General features: G+C 43.8%; 1 protein-coding gene across 1 annotated transcript in view; it reads left to right on the forward strand.

Moving 5' to 3' along the window:
- Positions 1-20,415: 20,415 nt before the first annotated feature.
- KCNH5 (potassium voltage-gated channel subfamily H member 5) overlaps positions 20,416-20,845 on the forward strand; it is a gene marked incomplete at its 3' end in the record, with an annotated part of 145,915 nt that continues 145,485 nt past the window's right edge. Inside the window, exon 1 of the mRNA XM_079308248.1 lies at positions 20,416-20,503. Within this exon, the coding sequence (XP_079164374.1) occupies positions 20,431-20,503 (73 nt within the window). The 5' untranslated portion in view covers positions 20,416-20,430. The remainder of the gene's footprint in view (positions 20,504-20,845) is intronic.

A 20,845-nucleotide genomic window follows, 5' to 3' on the forward strand; every position in this document is an offset into this window, starting at 1 on the left:
CCAGCAGGTCACAGAACCTTTAAAGCCAAAATTGTGGTGATCAGAAGGTAAAACCTTGAGTGGAATAACAAGAAAAATTTCTCAGTGGTGTGTTGTACCTTTGAATAATCCATGTAAGGAGTGCAAAAAGTCCAGTAAAAAAGGATTATTTAGTGGGCAAGAGGAGCCTTGGTGAGTGAGGGGGCACCAGAGACCAGCTGGGTACAGGGAGCTGTAACATGGCTTGTGCCTCTTTCTAGTGAGTCTGATTTTGTTCATGAACAATGACTACTGAACATCTTAATCTAGTCTTAATTTTGGTTATTGTTAAATGTTTTCTTCTCTGTTGTTTCTCCAGGGAAATGTTAAGTTATCCTTTTTTTTTTTCTTTCTTTCTTTTTTTCCCCATCTGTCTACTGGTGTTTATCTCTTCCTGGAAGAAATCCAAGTTTAGCAATTAAGGCACTAGGAACAGTCAGAGGTTGGATCAGCAGATAAAATGTAATTATAATAGATCTATGAATCTCTCTGCAGTAAATATTTTAGCACCTTAGGCCAAATCCTCCAGGAACACAAACAGAGTTTTGGAGATCAGTGTCTTACACCCACTGGGGATCTGTGTAAAACTGCACTGACAGCTCCACTGTGGTTGTGTGGCATAATTAAAAAAAAAAAAAAAAATTACCTTAGGAAGATGATGAGGTGCAATACCTGCCCAAAAGGCAGTTTGGATGAAATGTGTGATTTTTTTTTTCTCCCATCCTGTGATAAATGCTTGCTTATTTTTCCCGTGGCAGTTTTCAAATACCCTGAAATAGAATTATCTCTGTATAGGTAAAATCTTAAGTTGCAGTGGTGAGCAGCTGGATTACATATATTAACTGGACAAGGGGTGTAACTTATTCCCTAATTTGGGTCCTTAGGTGAAGGTAGGTTTGTGGCACAAACATTCCAGAGAAAATAAAAACACAAAAAAGATGGAGAACAGAAAATTCCCCAGAGCCCTGGGGAAACTGAGGTCAAATGTTATCCCCTGAAACTGCAAAGTGCCAGATGTTGTTTTGGCACCTCCTGGAGTGGATCAAGGGCTGCAGAGGGACACGTGGGAAGGTTGCTGGCCACAGACATGGCAAGAGAAGGACTGGAGTGAGCAACAGCCCCCTAGGTGATCAAAAGTTTTCCAAGAGACTGTATGGATGAACCCTAACTCAAGATGAAAAATCAAAAGAAAACTGAATATTAGGACAATGGAAGCCTGGTGGCAATTCCTGCTTGCCAAAACTGAGGGGCACAGGTCCTGTAGGAGCAAAGGCAGCAGCAGTTAGATGGGAACAGCTTATTGCATAATGGAAGCAATTAATCCCTCAATGTTCCTTCACAAGCAGAACTAATAACCTGATATCTTTTAAACAATGACAGCTCCACTAACTCAATAGAGAGTTTAAAGAGAGCATTGAATAAGAATGCAGCATTATTATAATAGGAAGAAAAACAGTCTCATTGAAATGTTAGGTACCTGCTCCATCCTTTAACAAACAGAGATTCTAGGGAGCTGAGAGTAAAATTTGAGTCTATAAATCTTCCTGTATTACTGTATAACATTAACTGTGTAACATAACACAAAATACAATATAATATAGTGATATAGTATAATAATATACAATTTGAAAGGTGCCTGGTCTTCAAAACCAGGGTTCAAGGCTCATCTGGCCCTTCTGGGTGGCCTCTCCTTATGTGGAGCTGATATGAAAACTCTTTACCTCAACCTTGTATCTGCACTGAGTGTGTGATCAAAGAATAAACCACAACCATCTTTAAAGTCACCAGAAAGCTGCATGTCTATCAGAGATGTATTTATTTATGATTCAGAAATGCCAAAAACATAATTTTCCTTCAAGGTTTGCCAATTCATTTGAAAAAAAGATGTAAAGGATGCATCTGTGCAAAGGTTTGGAGTCACACAGCTGGAAAAGGGGGAAACCAGTTGTTTATCCCTTCAGAGGTCTTGAATTTGCACAAGTAAACACTGCAGAGGCTGCAGAGGATGTGCCCACACCATGTCTGTGTCTAGATGTGAGTGCTCAGAGGGGAAAAGCTGTTCCAGAAGCTTTTGGAAGCAATAATGAGCAAAGCTCGTGGCAGCACCAACACATCTACAACACACAGTGATGTTCCCTTAGAAATATGCTACTGTGGTTATGTGCACACCAAGAGAAAACATACCCCATGCAGATTTCTTGGTCAGTTGGGTTCTGGCAGGGGAAGACAATTAGAAAGAGGAGTTTTCAGGCATAAATCAGCTTTGCTTGGGCTGAGCAGCATTTGTGGTGTAAGAAATGTGGGCCCAGCAATGGCAGATGCTCAGCTGTGCTTGGCTCTTTCACTGCATTTCAGTGTTCAAGAGGCTGTCCCAGGGGGAGGCAGGAGCTGGGGGTTACCTGGGTTTTAGGGAACCACACCAAATTGATTCATTTTGGGAAAATGTGTTTTGCAAACAGTGAATAAAGATCAAAACCCCTGAAATGACATTATCTCTGACAACCTTCATTTCTGTGGGATATTTTTGTCCTCTGAAACAGCACTTGGTGGTGATGATTGAAATAGGGTGCTTTTGTTGTTGTTGCTGAAACTAAAAAAAGCAAATACTTCTGCAATTAGAATTTTCAGTTGGGGTGGGGTTTTTTAAAATTATTTTTTTCCCAGTAGGCTCAAGGATATTTATTGGAAATTGCCAGTAGGAGCTACAAAAAGTTGTCTTGCTACATACAACTTGTCATTTATTTGTGTAAAAGTTAGCTCTTGGAGAAATGCTTGTTGTTTAGGTCTGTTCATTTTGCTTTTGTTTTCCTGGAAGCCAAGTCCATGAATAAAGAATCACAGAATGGTTTGGGCTGGGAGGGACCTTGAAGATCATCTTGTTCCATCTCCTGCCATGGGCAGGGACACCTTCCACTATTCCAGGTTGCTCCAAGCCCCATCCAGCCTGGCCTTGGACATTTCCAGGGATGGGGCAGCCAAAGCTTCTCTGAACAACCTGTGCTAGAGCCTCACCCTCACAATCAAGAATTTATTCCTAATCTCAGCCTGCCCTCAGATTGCCCTGACCCATGTGCAGGATGTTGCACTTGGCCTTGTTGAATAATAAACCTTTGTGAGGTTTATTATACTCCTTATATGAGATTTTTTCTTCTTTTCTCAGAATCAATCATGATGACAGCTGCTGCCCTCAGACTTCCTATTACAAACAAACAAACAAAAAAAAAATCCAGAACTTTTGGTTCAGATATTTGTCTCAGTTTACAAAGAGCAGACAGATAGAAGAAGAAGCTGCCTGTCAATATTAAATGCAAAGGAAACATCTCTGGCTTAGGAAACCCCTGGAGGGCAAAATATCCATTTTGGAGAGTAACCATTCACTGCCAGGTGCTTGTATTCCTTCCCATGCACCTGTTCTCAGCCAGTGCTGGAAAAAGGACAATGGGTTTTTATCTTCAGCAGTATCTCAGGTTTTTGTCCTCATGTTTTTATTTCGTGTCATGAAACATTTTGTTGCTTCAAAAATGTTTCTCAGCAGCAGCAGCACACCTGATTTTTGGAGCTACTTAGGCTGCACATCACAGCAGAAAATGAACCAGCTTGTTGATATGGTAATCTACATTGCGAAGTTGCATCTGAAACAACAAAAAAATTGAGTGTATTGAAACAGAAAGGTGCTGCAGTTAGGTGCACCCCAGGTAACTCTGAAAACTGTCACATTTTGAAAGTAACCACAAAAAATTAAAAAGACATGTGACAAAACCTAATGGAAATCCTTTAAAAGCTTAATACAAACTTCATTAAATGACAATCAGAGCAATAAACTGTTTGTGGTTTGCTCCAGTCATATGAGCTCATTTGTGGCTTGACTTTCTCCTGATGAAATTCTTTGTCAGAGCTGCTCTCAAAGGCAGGAAAAACAACAGGTTAGTTTCATACACCTGATTTAATAAGATTGCCCAAATTATCATTTTTCACTGCTGCCAGGGAATCAGGAACAACCCCATATTCTTCTCCTCAGACTCAGTCATTTTGGCATCCACAGTGTTTGGATCAGGGAAGTGTGAAAGAAACACTTGGTAGCAGCAGCCCAGTGGAAAGTTTCAATAAGTGGTTCAGGCCAATGCAGCAATGGCATGGGGTCATCTGGATGTAGAAACCTTGGAGAACTTTACACTAGAAATAATCAGTGGAGCCCCAAGGTGTTGTGACTTCACCAGCTCCTTGGTACAGCCACTCTCAGGACAAAGTGGAAGTTCTTCAAAAGGTTCAATTTGGTTAAAGAATTGCTGAGTTGTGTGTAAGAGAAGAAAAGGCCTCTCTGCAGATGCCTAAATAATCTGCTTTAGCTGTGCTGAGTTCCTCTTGCCCACACCTGATGCCATTTGGATTAGCTCTGGTCACACTGATAAACCTGGAGAGGTTTATTTGCACCCTGCCTGGAAAATATCCCAGCTGTCAAAAATAAACCTATACATCATTCCCTTTCGGGTTTTTTTCCCCCCACTCCTAGATTTTATACTCAAGACTTCAAGTTTGATAAGTGAAAAAACCATTTAATCAAAACACCTTTCAAAAAAGGAAACTACAAATTAAGAGGACATGTTGCCTTAACAAATGTCTTCAGCTAATTTGAACCAGACAGCTGCTTGAGGAATCCCAGAAGGATGTAACATAAGGCTGTGCCTATTTTTCACCAGCAGCCTCCAAGAAAATTTACCAATTTTTCTATTATTTATTAAGGTCTTCTGTGTTCTTTTTATAGAAATCTGTCCAGAAGGAAGCAGGACTCAGCTTCTGCCTCTGATGGCCCAGGCAGAATCTCGTGCTGTGTTTGACATGCTGGTCCCTCAGAGCCTGGAAAACATGAAGAAATATGAGATGTCCTGCAGGAATGTGGAAGACATCATGTGCCTTGGAACTTGGTGAATTTCCAGCAAAATTTACTTTTGCTCCAGATTTATATTAATTCCTCAAAATCTGCCAGTTGTGATGCTCTTAGCTAAGAAAACCAGAGGAAATTGAAAATCAGGGTAGACCAGAGTCACCTTTGCACACAGGGTCTGAGTTAAAAGAACAGCTTTAGGTACCCTATGATCCTGGGGAAAATGTCTGCACAATGCAAAGCAGCTGTGAAAAGCCAAGAACATTATGGAAGCTGTGTTAACAAGGGAATAGGGAGTAATACAGAAAGTCCAGGGGCCTGACAAATTAATCAGAGCTGGGCAGCAGTTTGAGAAACCTCACAAGGATATAAACCAGAGCTGCTGGATAGATGCAAACACTGCAAGGGGTTGGGTTGTTTCACTTCCAGAGGGTCTGAGCTTATAGAGGATGCTGGGGAGAGGGAGTGGGGTTTGCAGCACTAAGGGAAACCAGGGGTGATGCTTTGGGGTGTGTGACACAGCTCCTGTATGCAGGGCACACCTGGGGAGATGGACAAGGGGAATGGCTTTAAGATGAAGGGGGATAGATTTAGATTTTATATGAAATTCTTCCCTGTGAGGGTGGTGAGGTCCTGGCACAGGCTGAGCAGAGCAGCTGTGGCTGCCCCATCCCTGGAGGTGTCCAAGGCCAGCTGGGTTGTTACCTGGTCTAGTGGAAGGTGTCCCTGTCCACAGCAGAAGGTGGGAATGAGATGATCTTTAAGGTCCCTTCCAACCCAAACCATTCTTTGATTCTGTGGTTTATGGGCCTGAAACAGGATTCAGAACATAAGGGCAACCTGAAGCTGCAGCATTTGAGAAACAAACTAGTAGATGGAGTAAGAAAAGACATAGAATATTTGAATGAAAAGAATTTCAGGCAATGTTTTCTACACTGAGTCTCTGCTCAGGCTGCACAATATATATTTAGTCAATCTTATCCATTAAAAGCAGAATTGTGTTATTTAGTTTCCAATTAATAGATGTATTTCAGCCTCCTAGGCAAAGACACTGAGTAACTGGAGACAGACCTGCTCATGCTGCAGATCAAATTGCTTTAATCTCTTTTAAGGGTGTTTCTTACTGATGCAGCTCCTTGTTCCTTTGTCTGCTTATCAGATCACCATAGTATATTCACATTCTAAATGCACAATGCTCTGCCTGAAACCTGCTTAAAACTGGTAAAGATCATCTTCAGATCCAGATCTCTATTACTCATTATATGGAACATGAAAGAGGGGAGTGTTTTTTCCCTGTGCAAAAGCATCACATCCTTGGGTAAGTTTGGTGGTTCACTCCATTGCAGTGCTGTTCTCTGAGCCCATTGTGTTTATTTGCTCTGAATCTGTTCCACCATTGGAAGAGGCAGGTAAGTGCAAGAAGAGGAGTTTAAGAGGCAAGAGATCAGGGTCATGAAAAGGAGGAAATGGAGAGTGGTGAGTAGAAGCATGAAGTGGAAGGAGAAAAAAAAGGCTGCAAGAGGAGGGAAAGGCACAGATAGATACCCAGGGTGAGATGGGAGGATGTGGGAGCCACTGGAGCTTGGCAGAGGACCCAGCACTGAAATGCAGGGCACAGGGAATCTGCAGAGACTGTGATCTGAACCATCCAGGGCATCCAATCTTCTGCTCAGCTCATGGGACTGGGCTTGGGCATCACCTGGGAGGAGGCTGAAATCATGGAAACACTTCAGTGCCAGAACTGATGTAACCAGGACAAAAGAATGGTTTAGAAGAGGCAAGCAGTTTTGCTTCACAGCACAGATAAATCTGATTGTATTATGTTTCCTGGTTTTGTTGGCAAAAATCTGACAGCATGAGACAACAAATGGCTTTTAACTTATTGTTTTCTCTGAGGAAAGCATTATATTTTAAAGATCTCCCCATTAAATCTGCATATTCTTGGAGCCTGAAGAAAACAATCTGATGGAGCAAGGGGGAGGAAGGGGATGGAACAGCTGAAAATCTATTTGCTAAGTCCTGCAATGGAGAATATATATTTTAATGTGAAACAGTGATGACAAGGGAAGCTTTAGACAGCTTCAAAGCAAAAGCATCCAGGCAGGCAGTCCTGCAGGACTTCAAAACCTTGCATGGAGACAAAGCTTTTTGTACATCAGAGCTTGAAATTCAAATCAAGTAGAGAGTGAGCCAAGCCAACTTTGAGCATTTTGCATTTCACTTGATTTCCTTGAAGGCTGCAAGAGTTTCTTTATCATTTTCTTGCATCACATGCCATTTTCAGCACTCTTTTGCAGGTGTTTCTTTCCTCCTTTTTTTCCAGTTTCTTTGAGTGGTTACACAGATTTGTGGTGTATCACATGTGTTTTTTCAAGTTTTTGTTCAGCTGGATTCTCTTTCCCTCCCTTAAGCCTCAAAGGCAGATTTACAGGAATCTTTCAGAGATATGACACTGCATTATTTTAAAAGCTTTGCTCTTCTTATCTCCATGGCCTTGGAGGTCACAAAGAACTACATGTGAGGATAAGCATCATGTTCCCCAGCATGGAATAAAGTCAGACAGGATTGCAAAAAACACTTTAACACATAAATCCAGATACTCTTTGCAGTGTCTCCCCTCTCTCCTATCACTGCTGAGATTTCTTGAATTTATTTTAAAAAAAGACAGGCGGGGGGAGTGCCAGGAAGAGCAAAAATATCCCCAAGCCTCTATCAAAGGACCTGAAATAACATTTTAATTCCATCCAAATAATGCTGGTTCAAGAGTGGCTCAGTAAAGATATTTTATTACAAAAGCAGTAAGGAATTTTGTTGCCTTACTACTGATAGAGTTTATATTTCATTAATGAATATCAAAAAATCATCTAATATAGAATATTTTCAAATTAAGGGCAGAGAGGAAATTACATTTGCTTTTGCTAGAGGAGCAACTGGATATTGGAAAATTGTTGCAGGTTTTGCTGGATTTGATTAAAATAAATGCTTACAGCTTGGTTCTCCATTGCTCATGTTTTATACTGTAATTTCAGCCATGCTTTCTTTATGTGCTGCTGCAATTAAGGAACCTGGATGTTTTATAACTCACAGCTCTGGTTCAGCTCAGCTGTGCCAGAGACTTTGGGTGTGAATCTCAACTTTGGCCACATCCAGAGACAACTGAGGTGAGTGGAGGGGTGGCACCCCAAATCTTGGCTCCTAGGGTGCAATATCAAACCCTGCACCAGTTGCCTCCTGATCCCAGCAGGATGAGACCCAGGTGGTTGAATTAGCCCCAACCCACACTCCTCCTTTATTTGTCCAATAAAAATTGGACAAATAAGCCTGGTTTGGCCAGTGGCACTGGTTACCCTGCAGGGCAGCAAGGGGCTTGGTGGCACCTTGGGGGCTCACAGGCTCCCATTGTGGGTCCCTGGGGATTTCAGCATCCCTGCAGTGAATGGTGACACTTAGAGACTGTCAGGGAGTGAGGAGAGGGGCTTGAGAAAAGCTGTGCCCAGCCAGATGTGGAGGAAGGAGGCAGGAGCAAGAAATAGTTCTGCAGTGATTTAAGCAAGACAAAGGGGCAGTGCTGCTTTTGGCTGTGCCTGGTGTGGCTGAGGGAGATGAGGCTCATTTGGCCAGCAGCCACAAAATATCTCCTTGTGTTCCCCTGCATTTCAGTGTTCTGCCTTTCCACAGAATTCAGTTTGTCCCTCTTGCTCCTAACCCTGATATCACTGGCATGCTTTTAATCTGAAGACAAAAATTACAAAATTCTACAAGGAGAGGGAGCTACTCCAGGAGCTAAGGTAAGGGAATGAAACAGGATTGGAGAAGCAAAGGTTTCAAACTGAGGGTTGGCTTAGATTAGATATTAGGAAGAATTTCTAGACTGTGAGGGTGGTGAGGCCCTGGCACAGGTTGGCCAGAGCAGCTGTGGATGCCCCATCCCTGGAAATGTTCAAGGCCAGGCTGGACAGGACTGGAGGAAGGTGTCCCTGCCCATGGCAGGGGATTTGGAATAGATAATCTTTAAGGTCCCTTCCAGCCCAAACCATTCTGTGACTCTGTAACACTGATTCAGCTCTGGGCATCTTCTCCAGCTGAGTGTTGGACACCAGCTGTGTCCCTAGGAGGAGGCTGCTATTGCAATACCCAGCCCTGGCCCCCCTTTCTCTGGGCAACCCTGGAGTCTGTTACATCACAGGCTCAGACAAGAGGGGGTGGCACAGGAATCCTCACAAATGTAACAACCTTAATGCTGGCATTTGCAGTAAAATGTGAGAGGATGGCAATTCCTGCTGTGTGACTCCAATTCTGATGCTATTTCCAGGTAAGGACAAGAGGATGATCTTTTCATTTGGCTCTGCTGCACAGGTCTGAGCTATCTGTTGCTTCCATAACCTTTAAGGTCTTTTCCAGCTGGAATGGTTCTGTGGTTCCACACTGAGTGGTGTCTTTCTGAGGGACAAGGTACTCAGCCAGCTCTGGAGGATTGGTTCAGCATCTCCTCTGGGGATATGTCTGCCAGGCAGGAGGGACAGGGAGTGTTCAGCTGTGGCTGGACAGAAACTTCATTTCTATGGGGTATTTTTGTCCTCTGAAACAGAACCTGGTGGTGATGATTGAAACAGGGTGAGCCAGCCTCTGGCAGCCAGAGCTGAACACTCACTGCCCCTCCTGCCTGGCAGACACATCCCCAGAGGAGATGCTGGACCAATCTTCTTGCTGAAATTTCATGCTGAAAGGCAGAGGTGCAGAGGGGTAGAAGCAGTCTCCTGTCACAGGAGTGATTCCTGCCTCTGAAGATATTGCCCCTTACTTCTCCTGAGACCAGCAGGAGTCTCTCAGCATCTTCTGCTGTGTAGAGCCAGGTGAACCACTGTGCTCAACATTCACTCAACAGAAAAATGTGCTGTTGGCCAAAGGAATTTTGGTAAAAATACCTTCACTTAATTCTGTGTATTTTTGTTTAATTGTTCCTAAGACTTTTTCCAAGGAAGGGCAATTCCAAATTTAGGTTGAACTGACTGCAGAATACACACCCAGCTGGAAATGCTGTCAGCTTTCAGTTTGGGGGTCTCCTCAGAAACCAATGAAATGTGTTGTGGAAAAACTAAAAACCCCAAGTAATTTTGGCTTTAAACACTTGACCCACAATTAGCATTTTGCCTTTTTCTAACAGGAAACACAGAAGCCCCAGGCTGTGTGACTGGCGTTGTTGAGTCAGGAGGAGACTCAGGGGGGACCTTGCTGTTCTCTACAACTCCCTGAAAGGAAGCTGCAGCCAGGAGGAAGCTGCTCTCTTCTCCCAGGTAACAACTGCTAGGACAAGTGGAAATGGCCTCAAGCTGTGCCAGGGAAGGTTTAGATTGGACATTAGGAATAGTTTTGCTGCTGAAGGGGTGTCCAGCATTGGAACAGGCTGCCCAAGCAGTGGTGGAGTCACCATCCCTGGAGGGATTTGAAAGATGTGGCACTTGGGGACATGGTTTGTGGTGGGCTTGGCAGTGCTGGGTAAATTGTTTGGCTCAGTGGTCTTAGAGGTGTTTCTGACCCCAATGATTCCATGATCCCATTATTCTGCAATTTCCATGTGCAGTGATTGAGGACAGGATATTGCAGAGCACTCATGGTGTGGGCTGGCTTTGTAGGTACAGAAGCATCTTATACATCAGGATGTGGCTCTGTGCCTGTGAGGGAGGAGAGAAATTAATTCTGGTGAATCTGGAGAATAATCTCCATGACCATGTAAAACCTTAAATGTTTTGTAGGATGCTTCAGTCAGCAGTAGATGAGGAGTCCCTGTGTGCACAGGCAAGGGTTTAAGCTGTATATAACCAACAGGGGGCATTAGGTTTATGCTTATTAAATGTGTATTTCTATTCCTAGCAGAGAAAAATCTCTGAGTAGTTTGATTGAAAACAGCAGGATGTGAATCTTGTACCCTATAAAAGATGCAGGATTCTGTCATTTTTTTGTTTTATTTCCAGAAGATTTAGTAACTGTGTAAGTCTGCTTTTCTTTAGGTCTAGCCTATTCTGAGACAAAGATACGTGAGATAGATGTAATTAACAATCAGATGTTTGCATGATTTGCAGCTCAAAAAGCACTTGAAAAATATAAGTGTTTCTGGTACAAATTTGTTTTTATTGATAATTCCCAGTTTTCTAACCAGAAATGAACATTAGGCTGCAATTATACTTTTCTTATGGAAATGAGATTCAGCAGTGCACAGTCAACTGCTGCCCTTAAATTTGGAGAAATCCTTGCCCTGAATTATTTGATTACTGAATGCAAAGAACTTCAGTGAGGAGCTACAGTGCAAGCACAAATTGTGGTCTTTGGAAATGAAAGTAATATTTATTACAGAGATAATTATTATGGCTACAACCACTCATACTCCTGTACATGGTACTATTCATATACACATTCCTTTTATATTTATATTTTGTATTCACAGCACTGACTACCACCTTTTTCTCTTTACACATGAAGTGGGAAATTGTAGCCTGTTCTGCACTCCTGTCACACCCCAGCAACTGGAAAACTGTTTTAGGTGATTTCTACAATCTGTAGTTAACTTGAGCTGCATTTGGAAACATGGAAATAGATTAAGGAATTAGTTGTTAAATAGGTAATACAGCTGTGACCAGCTTTCATAAAACAATGTCAAAACAAATTATTGTCCCAAATGTACAGATGCTTTATATTTCAATAAGTTGATTTAATTACCTGCCTTATGTTAAAATGGGTTTCACGCCACCTAATAACTTCTTCCAAAGTAAATTAAAAGTTAAGATTTTGAAATGAAGAAAAATAACCCTCCAGCAGTTGCAGGGTTTTTGCCTGGGATGCTTTCAGCAACTATTGTTCCCCCACAGTCAGAGAAGAGAAATTCTAATGGATCAGCGGCACACAGTAACTCCTTTCCCCTGAGCCCTCTTTAAACCCCTTGTCATAAATAAATTTTAAAAAAGCAAGACGAGTTTGGTGCATTTTTATGCAGTAAGAAGTTGTTTGGAGGGAGGGATGGATCCAATTAATCAGTGGCTTGACTCTGAGGGACACCTCATCCCAAGACTTTTTCCACATCCTAAATGTGCTGCAGGCAGTGCAAGGTCTGTAATCTTCAGGCTGGTCACCCATTACAGACAGAAAAATGTATTTTATCTTATACTGTTTACCTGGCACGTTTGTAAGCACAAGGGAAGGAACCAGATCACCTACAAGGATTTATTTATTTATTTATTTTTAAGTTGCTTGGTCAATATCCTGGCACATCCTTCCTTCTCACAGAGCAGAATTTAGTGCCCTGCACTACTTAACTCAGGCTGAGCAGCATTTTAAACAGGATCTCATCTGCTGGGCCAGTTTTTGTTAGTGAAGAGTGGTGTTACTCTCTGTATCCAACAGAACAGCAAATTAGGGACACCTTTTCCATGCTAATCAATTAGTCACAGAAGATGTTTCTGCTTTCCAAAGAAGTGCTGGAGTAGCAGCTGTGTGACTTGTTCTGAAAGGTCTGTGTGTCAGCAGCTTTTCTGCAGAGCCAGCAGCAAATCCTAATAAAACTTAATATGAGAAAACACTGCCAGTGAGGTGAGAGGTTGAGATTAAGTGCACTAAAAAGAGGCAATTCCATGCTAAGTCTTTTTTAACTTCTCTGAGGAGTCACTATTATAAACATACCAATTTAAGGGCTTCTTTCTGCTCCTGTGAAAATCAATATGAAAACTCACACAGAATTAATCTAAAAAAGAAAAAGCAGCCAGCCAGCCACCATTCATCCTAAACTTGGACAGCTAAACTTTCTGACTTTCCAGTAACACAAGTTATAGCAAGTATGTTTAAACTCCAAATTAGCTCCATGCTGGGTTCTAATGATAATTTCTATTAAAAAAAAATAAAATTGCAGTTGAGATAAGCCCTGATTCAAATTTCATTCTCAAAGATAATTTTTATAAATAAGTGTATATAAATAAGTTTAAAATTGGAAAAATTCCCCATCAATTTGTTCTTAACTGTATCACTATTAATATAAAATATTTCCCCAAACATATTAAACACTTTACTTAGATTGCCTGCATTAGAAGAAAATGTTGTGTTTATCACCTTTTTCTGGTGTTTGCATTTGTAGGTATGTAACTTTCAGGACAATTTAATGTGTCGACCCTTCAGCTGCCAGAAAGTATTGAAATTTTCTGCTGTACTTGAGGCAAAATCCCCAGGCCCTCAGAAATATCCCTGTAAGAAAAAATGTGGTGAACTTTTAATTCTGGGGAAGGTTTTTTTCTTCTGTAGCTCCTGCTGATTTCAGAAGAAGCTTCAAAACTGGCACTGTTCTCACATGGAGAAAGGTCCAGAGAGGTTTCAGATGTGGGAATAACCTGGACATCCTCTGGGGAGGAAAATGAAGTGTCTCATTTTGCCACAAGCACCTGTGATGACTGACTGGTCTGTCCCCCTTCCTGCCAGTGCATTTTCCTGTCTGCTTCCCACATGTGTATGCTAGCACCTGTGGAAGGACAAAAATATTCATCATCCAAAAAAAACCCCAAGCCATGATCAGAACCAGAGCCCCAATCCTTGGGTCATAGGACCAGGGATTCTCATTTTGCTCTTCTTCAGCAGAGAAATTTCTTCACTTTGGAATCCCCCAGAAAGCCTGGAAACCCAGTCAGACCACAGCCTAAGAAGCAATTCATGCCTTGGAGTCTGCAGGAAGCCTGAAGATCAGCTCTGATGCAGAAAATGGCTCAATTCTCCAGCAGGGTGCTTGCTCTCCTCTCCCATGTGTGGCTGTGGCTCCAGAAGAGTGGGAATTATTTGCTTTGTTATTTATTTATTTTTGCTTTATCCTTTCACACTCCCCCAGTTCTGTGCTGGGATTGTGACCTTTGGGGTACAAGGGGGGATTTCATGCTGTTAGGGGCTTCTATCAGACTTAATCCAGATTATTACTCCTCTCTGAAAAAATATCCCTTTATACTAGGATAGCATTTATTACTGAGTTTCCTGCTCCTATGGTGCCAAGGATTTATTGCTGTTTCAAGTAATCCAAAGACTCCCCAAAATATGGAACCCTGGAGTCAAGAGCAGAGTTTTTAAAGTGTATTGCAAACTCTACCCAGGAAGGACCTGTGAGCCTGTGCAGTCCTTGCCTCTGTCACAGATTTCCTCAGAGCATGCCTGCAAGGATGATTTTGGGGTAAAAATCCAGGCTTAGTCAAAAAGGCCAAGAGAAGAAGAATGTGCTTCTTATGTGCTTCTGTGACCTGTTCTTAGATGGACACTACTTTAAATGCAAAATGCTTCTTCTAAGATAAACCAGTGGATTGTTTCCAATTCTGAATCTTTTCTGTGATGATTCAGCTATTGGCAAAAACAAGCTGAAGAGTACAATGTTGAAGCACTGTCATTTCCTCTTCACATGATTGTTATCTCAGGTACTACCTGTTCAGGGTAAAAATATTTTCCCCTTTAAAAAAATACAAACCAAAACCACAAAAAACCCCACTAACAACCAACCAACCAAACCAAAAAGAAAAGAACCCCAAACCAACAGCAAGAAGAAAAGGACATGAGTCCATTTTTCTTGGTTCTCTGTAATTAATACAGTGATTTATCTCTGTAAAGCCTGCCAATAAATTATTGGTTGCTATCAACTTATTTCTCAGGATGAAAGTCTGTGAGAGGAAGTTACCATGGACTCATTAGAGCCCCCAATGATTAATGTGGGTGCTGATAATTGCTCTTCTTATGATGGAAGAACATTTCCTCCCCTTATTGCACATCACCCTTTTGACCACTGAGCATTTCTGTGATTTTCCCTTGTCCCAAACATTGCTTCCTGCAAGCTGCCATCCTGTGGTACTGGTCATACTGGGGTTTTACATTAAATCAGAGGACTCTTCCTTCCAAGTAGGAGTTTGAGATTTCCACCTCTTCTCTCCTGAAAGACATGAAAACTTTCACTCGTATCACTGTATGCTTCCCTACCCACAAACATGCTGTAGCATGTGTCAGGATTTCCCTCCAGGGTTAGAAATTATGAGCTCTGTACCCTTGGGAATGAGGGATTTCCTTTCTTCCAGGGTGAAGGTATACGAGTCTTGGTTTGGACCCTGCAGCACCTGCCTGATGCTGTGATAATGGACTTGGAAAGTTTTGATGCTGTTCAATTCAAGGTGTTATTTTAGGTCATTTCAGAAGCTTTAATGGCTCCCTGTGACTGCACAGCTGGACTCATGGTAACTGAAGCACAGACCTTGCAGGTGAAGGAGTATGAAAAATAACATTAATAAAATGATAATGTTTTAACTTTTTCCCAAGTGTCTGATTCTGGCTTAAGAAAAGACTATGGAAAATAAAAATTGAGTTTCTAGCCACTCCAAAGGGAGGCAATGCCCACATAATGCCTGGGTTGCTTCTGCCCTTATGTCTGTGTATTACAACCCACACTTCAGTTACATTCCCCACAATATTTCATGTATGTGTGTGTATAAACCTCCCCCACTGACTTCTTCTGACTTGTGTGCAACTTTGGCCCGCAATATCTTTGGTGTGCCCACTAGAGGAAATGAAAGCTATGAAATAATAAGGCAAGGGCTATTAAAAGTGTCATTTTAAAAGCAAGCAAGAGCTGTTATTGCTAAATTTGCTGTTAAACAGGGATCTTCCATGAAGCTGTGCAGGTCATTCAAAGGGTCTTCCACTGCCCATTCTTCCTGTACTTTTCATAAGCTCATGGGGAATGCAGAGGTTGTGGTCTGGAGAAGTGTTTTGCTCTCACAGCTGTAAGCAAAGCCTCCAGACACTGAATGCATAAACTTCTGCTGAACTGGGACTGCTAAAGTATCCTGGATGTCTCAAGTTGGGCACTGTGATTTCCCTGACCATTTTGACCTTAATCTCCCTGTGCCCCAGTTTCCTGTCTGATCCCAGTATGACAAGGTAAAATGCAGAAGATATTCAATGGTGCCCACAAAGCACCAGCAGATTAGTGGTGAGCACCAAGCAGAAAAAAATTAATCATGCCATACTTGAGCAGAGGTTGGCTGGGGTCCCAGGAATGTGGCACAGGGCCATGAGAGGTGTAAAAGGGAGAGGCTAAGCCATTCTCTATGCACTGAGCCATCCTCAGAGCATCCCAGGTGCAGGATACACAGGGAGCCTTGATTCTTCCTAATTCCTGTCTGCTTGACTCAGCTGAATGCTGCTGCCTCCTATAAGTTCTGCATTCCTTTGCTTTGTACTGCCAAAGGGACTGAGGAACAGGAGATTCACAACATCCAGGTCTGCTTGTCCAGACTTAACTTGCCCAACACAACAGAGAATAAAGAATCCTCATCGGTGCCAAATTAGAATCCAGCGAGTACTTTTGGTCTGAGGTTTCATCAATACTTTACATCAATTTTATACCAAAAGCAGAGACTTTTGTCAAGTTTTTATTGATTTCCTGTCTGCCAAAGTACTTCTTCAAATTTGTAATGGGGTAAGAAGCAACCCCCCCCCCCAAAACAGAGAAGGAAAGAAACTGCAATTTTTTATTTTTAGGAAAGAAACAGTAATTTATTTCCTCCCCCTCTCTACTTTTCTCACCTAAGTATTTTTTCTGGTATTATCAGCTGCTGCTATGAGCAGAGGTATTTCTTCCTTTCTGAAGGCAATGCAGAAATGCAGATGTGATGCCAACCCCTCAGCAACTTTCAGACTCAGATCCCACCTTTATGGTGAGCAGGATGGTGAGCTCAGAGATGCTGCTTTGCTTCCTGCAGATTTCTGACAACCCCCACACAGTTCTTGTGTAGTGTTTTTGGAGCCAGTAAAAGAACCCCTGACCTTATAGTCCTCCCTGCTGAGGAGAAAAAGTTGCAGTATGAGCTCCTGTATTGTCCCACTCCAGTATCTGACAACAGATGTACTTTACTCATGAGTAAGATTTATTAATGGTCTCATAGCTCTTAGCAGAAAAGTCTATTCTGCCACATTCTTTTGGTGCAGATTTGGTGGCCTTTGAGGAGAAAACTCTACCTGCTTTCCCACCATTTAACATCCTTCAAATGTCTCTGGTTCAGTTACAGTAATACCTGTAGAACATGGGAAGTCAAATATTGCTAATTTGGTGTTCCTATGTACAAATCACATTGTTCATAACAAAAGCCCACGGTCATCTTGATGATGTTTTTTAGAATGGGAAGTATTCTGTGTGCACCTGGGGTAGGAAACAGCTCTGAGCCTTGCTAAGGGTATTCCATGGCTCAGTTCTGTTCACAATATTTTTAGAATGATGTGGGTGAGTCTCACTGGGTCCCCAGGGTGGTTCCAGGGAACCTGACTCACCTTGTTACACACAGCACTGGGAGCAAAGGAGATGTGCATCTGTTCCAATGACTCAGGCTATTGGATTGGATCAGTGCCTGACCTGTTTATGCTGCTCTGTGTCTCTCTTCTCTTCTAGGAGCCCTGGGAGCGATGATTCTTCAATTCATAAATTCACAGAAGACACATTTAAAGCTCTGTGCTGTGAATAAGATCCAGTTCTGAAATGTTTAATAGTCCCTGAAGTAAAATAACCCTCTCCTGTAGGTTTAGATTCCAAGGGTCAGCTCTTCACCACATGGAGCTGAACTTCACAGTGTGTGTGTTCTCCACTTGCTGTGGGAGCTCAGTGCCTGCCCACTGCTGGGTGGATTTGGGGTATTGTGCCTTTTGTAGAAATACCAGAACAGAGGTAAATCACCCTGAGCAGGTTCTTCAAATACCAGAAGAAAAGGAATGGTGAAGCAGAAGAGGAAGGAATCGTGATTACTTCTACTCTGGTACAGGGATGCGCTCATTCCCTTTTTGTCTTTTTCCTTTTAGGAAAGGAAAACTAGTTTCTTCACTTAAAGAAATAAAGTTTGCAAGCCAGGAAGAAATAAGAACTAGGAATGCTCTGATCATCCATCTGGAATGTTGTTACATTTAGCTTAGACTTTTTTTTTTCTTTTTAATGTTATAAAAATTAATTAATTCCTTAAAATGGAAACTGTTTTGACTTACTTATTCTGAGAGGGGAAAGAAAAAAAAAAATGAATCACAGTGGGTTTTTTGTCACAATAATAGCTGGTTGAGACTGGGGAATTTTTGATGTGGGAAGAAGCTGCCTAGTTGTCTTTTTCCTACTTACATTGACCTCAAACCTTCCTGACAGTTTCCTGCGTGGTGGCTCAATGCTGTTTCCAAGCACAGTTCGAAGATTCCCAAAAGAAGACACGAGTCTCTTTGCAGCTCCCAGTTTGCTTTCTTTGTCAGACTCTTCTTTTCAAGGTTATCTTTAGCCTCATCCAGCATTCCAGGAAAAGAAAGAAGTGTCCTCTGGAGTTTTTTGCAGTCTTGGTATAAAAACATCCCACCACATCTTGCCATTTCTATCTGACGTCTGTGACATTTGAAGATATGGTTTTGGAGCTTGCCCCTCTCCATAACCTATTGTTTAATTAGTGCCACTGGTAATAAAGTGAAGGAAGTTAAACGGGGGATCTGAAGTTGGGGAGATGGAGCAGGGAGGATGGAGTGAGTCTTGGGCACATCAGAACAGAAAAGTTTAGTGGAAAAGGTGAACAAGAAGGGGTTTGAGAAAAGGGGGATGGGAGGGCAAGTAGCAAATCTAGGTTTCAAAATGAAGTTGGGAAATGTGTAGGAAAATTCAGATTGGTTGGTTGGGATGGAATTGGGGAGCAGAGGTCCTGGCAGCACCGGCCAGTCAGATCAGTCACACAGTATTTGCCTGTGCACTGGAGGTTCAGGTGAGCCACAGCTCACTTGAAGCAAAGGTGTTGCCCTCCACCCTCCAATTACCGGAGCGAAATTTCCCTGTACCTCTGGGCAGAGCTCAGCAGGAGCGTCTTTTAAACCACACCACGCTAAGGAAAGCCCTGAAGATGCCAGACCTGGGGGGAAAACAATGAATGTTTGACAAATAGGGTGTGATTCACACTTCAAACTTGTTTTCTGTCAGCATTTCCAAACTGATTGTAATTGAGCTGCCCCTGATTTGCATTTTTTTAAACGAAAGACAAACCAGACATTTTCCAGGGACAGCAGTACTGCTTCCTAGGAAAGAGCTGCTCCAGCAACAGCTCCTGGTGTGGTAAAGATTTTAAACTTTAAGCTGTGGAGTGCAGGTGACGTCCGTGTGACTTGCTGGACCAAGACTCAAGCACAGGAAGAAGCAGGTGCTTCAAGCAGGATGAAAAAATAAATAAATTGATTTTTCCACAGTGGAATGATGTCCACTGGGAGAAGCACTGCTGCTTGTGCCAAGCAGGGCAGTAGTGTGCAGCACACGGGGATGAGCTCTGCAGAGCATGCTCCTGCTCTGGACAAACACTGCTTTTCCATGTCTTAGCTCCTTCTATGATCCTTTCCTCTCTGCAGCAGCACGCAAAATTGGCAGAAGCAGTAGGTGGAGAAATTCCTTCCAGGATTTTACTATCCATAGCTTTAAAAAATACTATCCTAGCCAAGAAACGGCTGGAGGGAGAACGGTGGCCGGGGCAGGAATGGGCAAAGCTCACGCAGAAACTCGGGTGTGGCGCTGGCTCACCTGCTCCTCTGGGGCTCCGGCGCAGCACAGCCTGGTCCCTGAATACCGGGAGAAAAGAGGTTTCCACCCAAAATTCACCTGCTCCTGCCTCGCACGGAGAGAGGGGGAAATCCTCCAAGACATATCTTGATGGCTCCAGGCAAGGCTAGTGGCATTTAACACGTTACGTCGCACTCTGCGTTTATCTTTGGCGGGCGAAGCGCGGCCGCCTTCCAGTGTGTGCCACACAAGCATTCCCGAGTGTTTTCCCTCAAACCCAACCTCCGGGGGGAAAAAAACCCCAAAAACCCCAAAGAACAACCACTAACAAAACAACGTATAGATGCAGAACCAGGAGGGTTTGGGGAGATTTGCATGAGTTTCGCTCAGGGCAGAACTTCGCGGGGGACCAGCGAAGGGGGGATGATCGGAGGGATGCTCGGAGGGATGCTCGGAGGGATGTGGGGGATGCTCAGAAGGGTTCAGGGGATGCTCAGAGAGATGCAGGGGGTGCTCAGAGGGAGGTGGGGGATGTTCAGAAGGGTGCAGGGGGTGCTCGGAGGGATGTGGGGGATGCTTAGAGGGATGTGGGGGATGCTCGGAGGGACGCGGGGGATGCTCAGAGGGATGCGGGGGATGCTCGGCGGGGCAGAGGGGATGCTGGCAGACTCCACGCCGTGTCCCCCCGTCCCCTCCCCATCCCCTCCCGTCCCCCCCTTGCCCTGGCATCCCGCGGGCCGGCGGGGCGGGCGCGCAGGCGCAGGGGGGGCGGGCGCGGCGCGGGGAGCGCGGAGCGCGGCGCGGCCCCAGATCCGCGCTGCAGCCGCCGCGGGGGCGCCTCTACCATGAGCGGCCGCGGCCGCCCCTGCGCGACTCACGGGCACCGGGCGCTGCCGCCGCCGCCGCCGGCCCCCCCCCGCCGCCGCCGCCGCCGCCGCTGCCGCCGCGCACCCCCGGCCCCCGAGCCCGGCGCTGCAGGATGCCGGGCGGCAAGAGAGGGCTGGTGGCACCGCAGAACACCTTCCTGGAGAACATCGTCCGGCGCTCCAGCGGTGAGAGATGCCCCCCTGTCATGCCCGTCCGTCCGTCCGTCCGGTTTCTCGCCCCGGTGGGTCGGTGCCAAAGCGGTGCCTTCAAGGAACGGGATCCGCGCATCCCCTCCGGAGCATCCCCTCGCGGTCCTTTCCCTGTCTCCCCGCACTTCTCACATCGCGATCGCTACCGCCAATTTGAACCTTTTTCTCTTCTATGAGACAATAAATTGTCAACCTCTCCTCTCCTATTTTTTTTCTTTTTTCTTTCTCTTGTTCTTTAGTTTTGTAATAATTAGGACTCGCAACTATTTCCATGCAGGGCGTTCCAAGTTTTTTCTTTTTTTTTTGCAATTCTGTGAC

This window comes from Erithacus rubecula (assembly GCF_903797595.1).
Source record: "Erithacus rubecula genome assembly, chromosome: 6".
NCBI classification, from domain to species: domain Eukaryota; kingdom Metazoa; phylum Chordata; class Aves; order Passeriformes; family Muscicapidae; genus Erithacus; species Erithacus rubecula.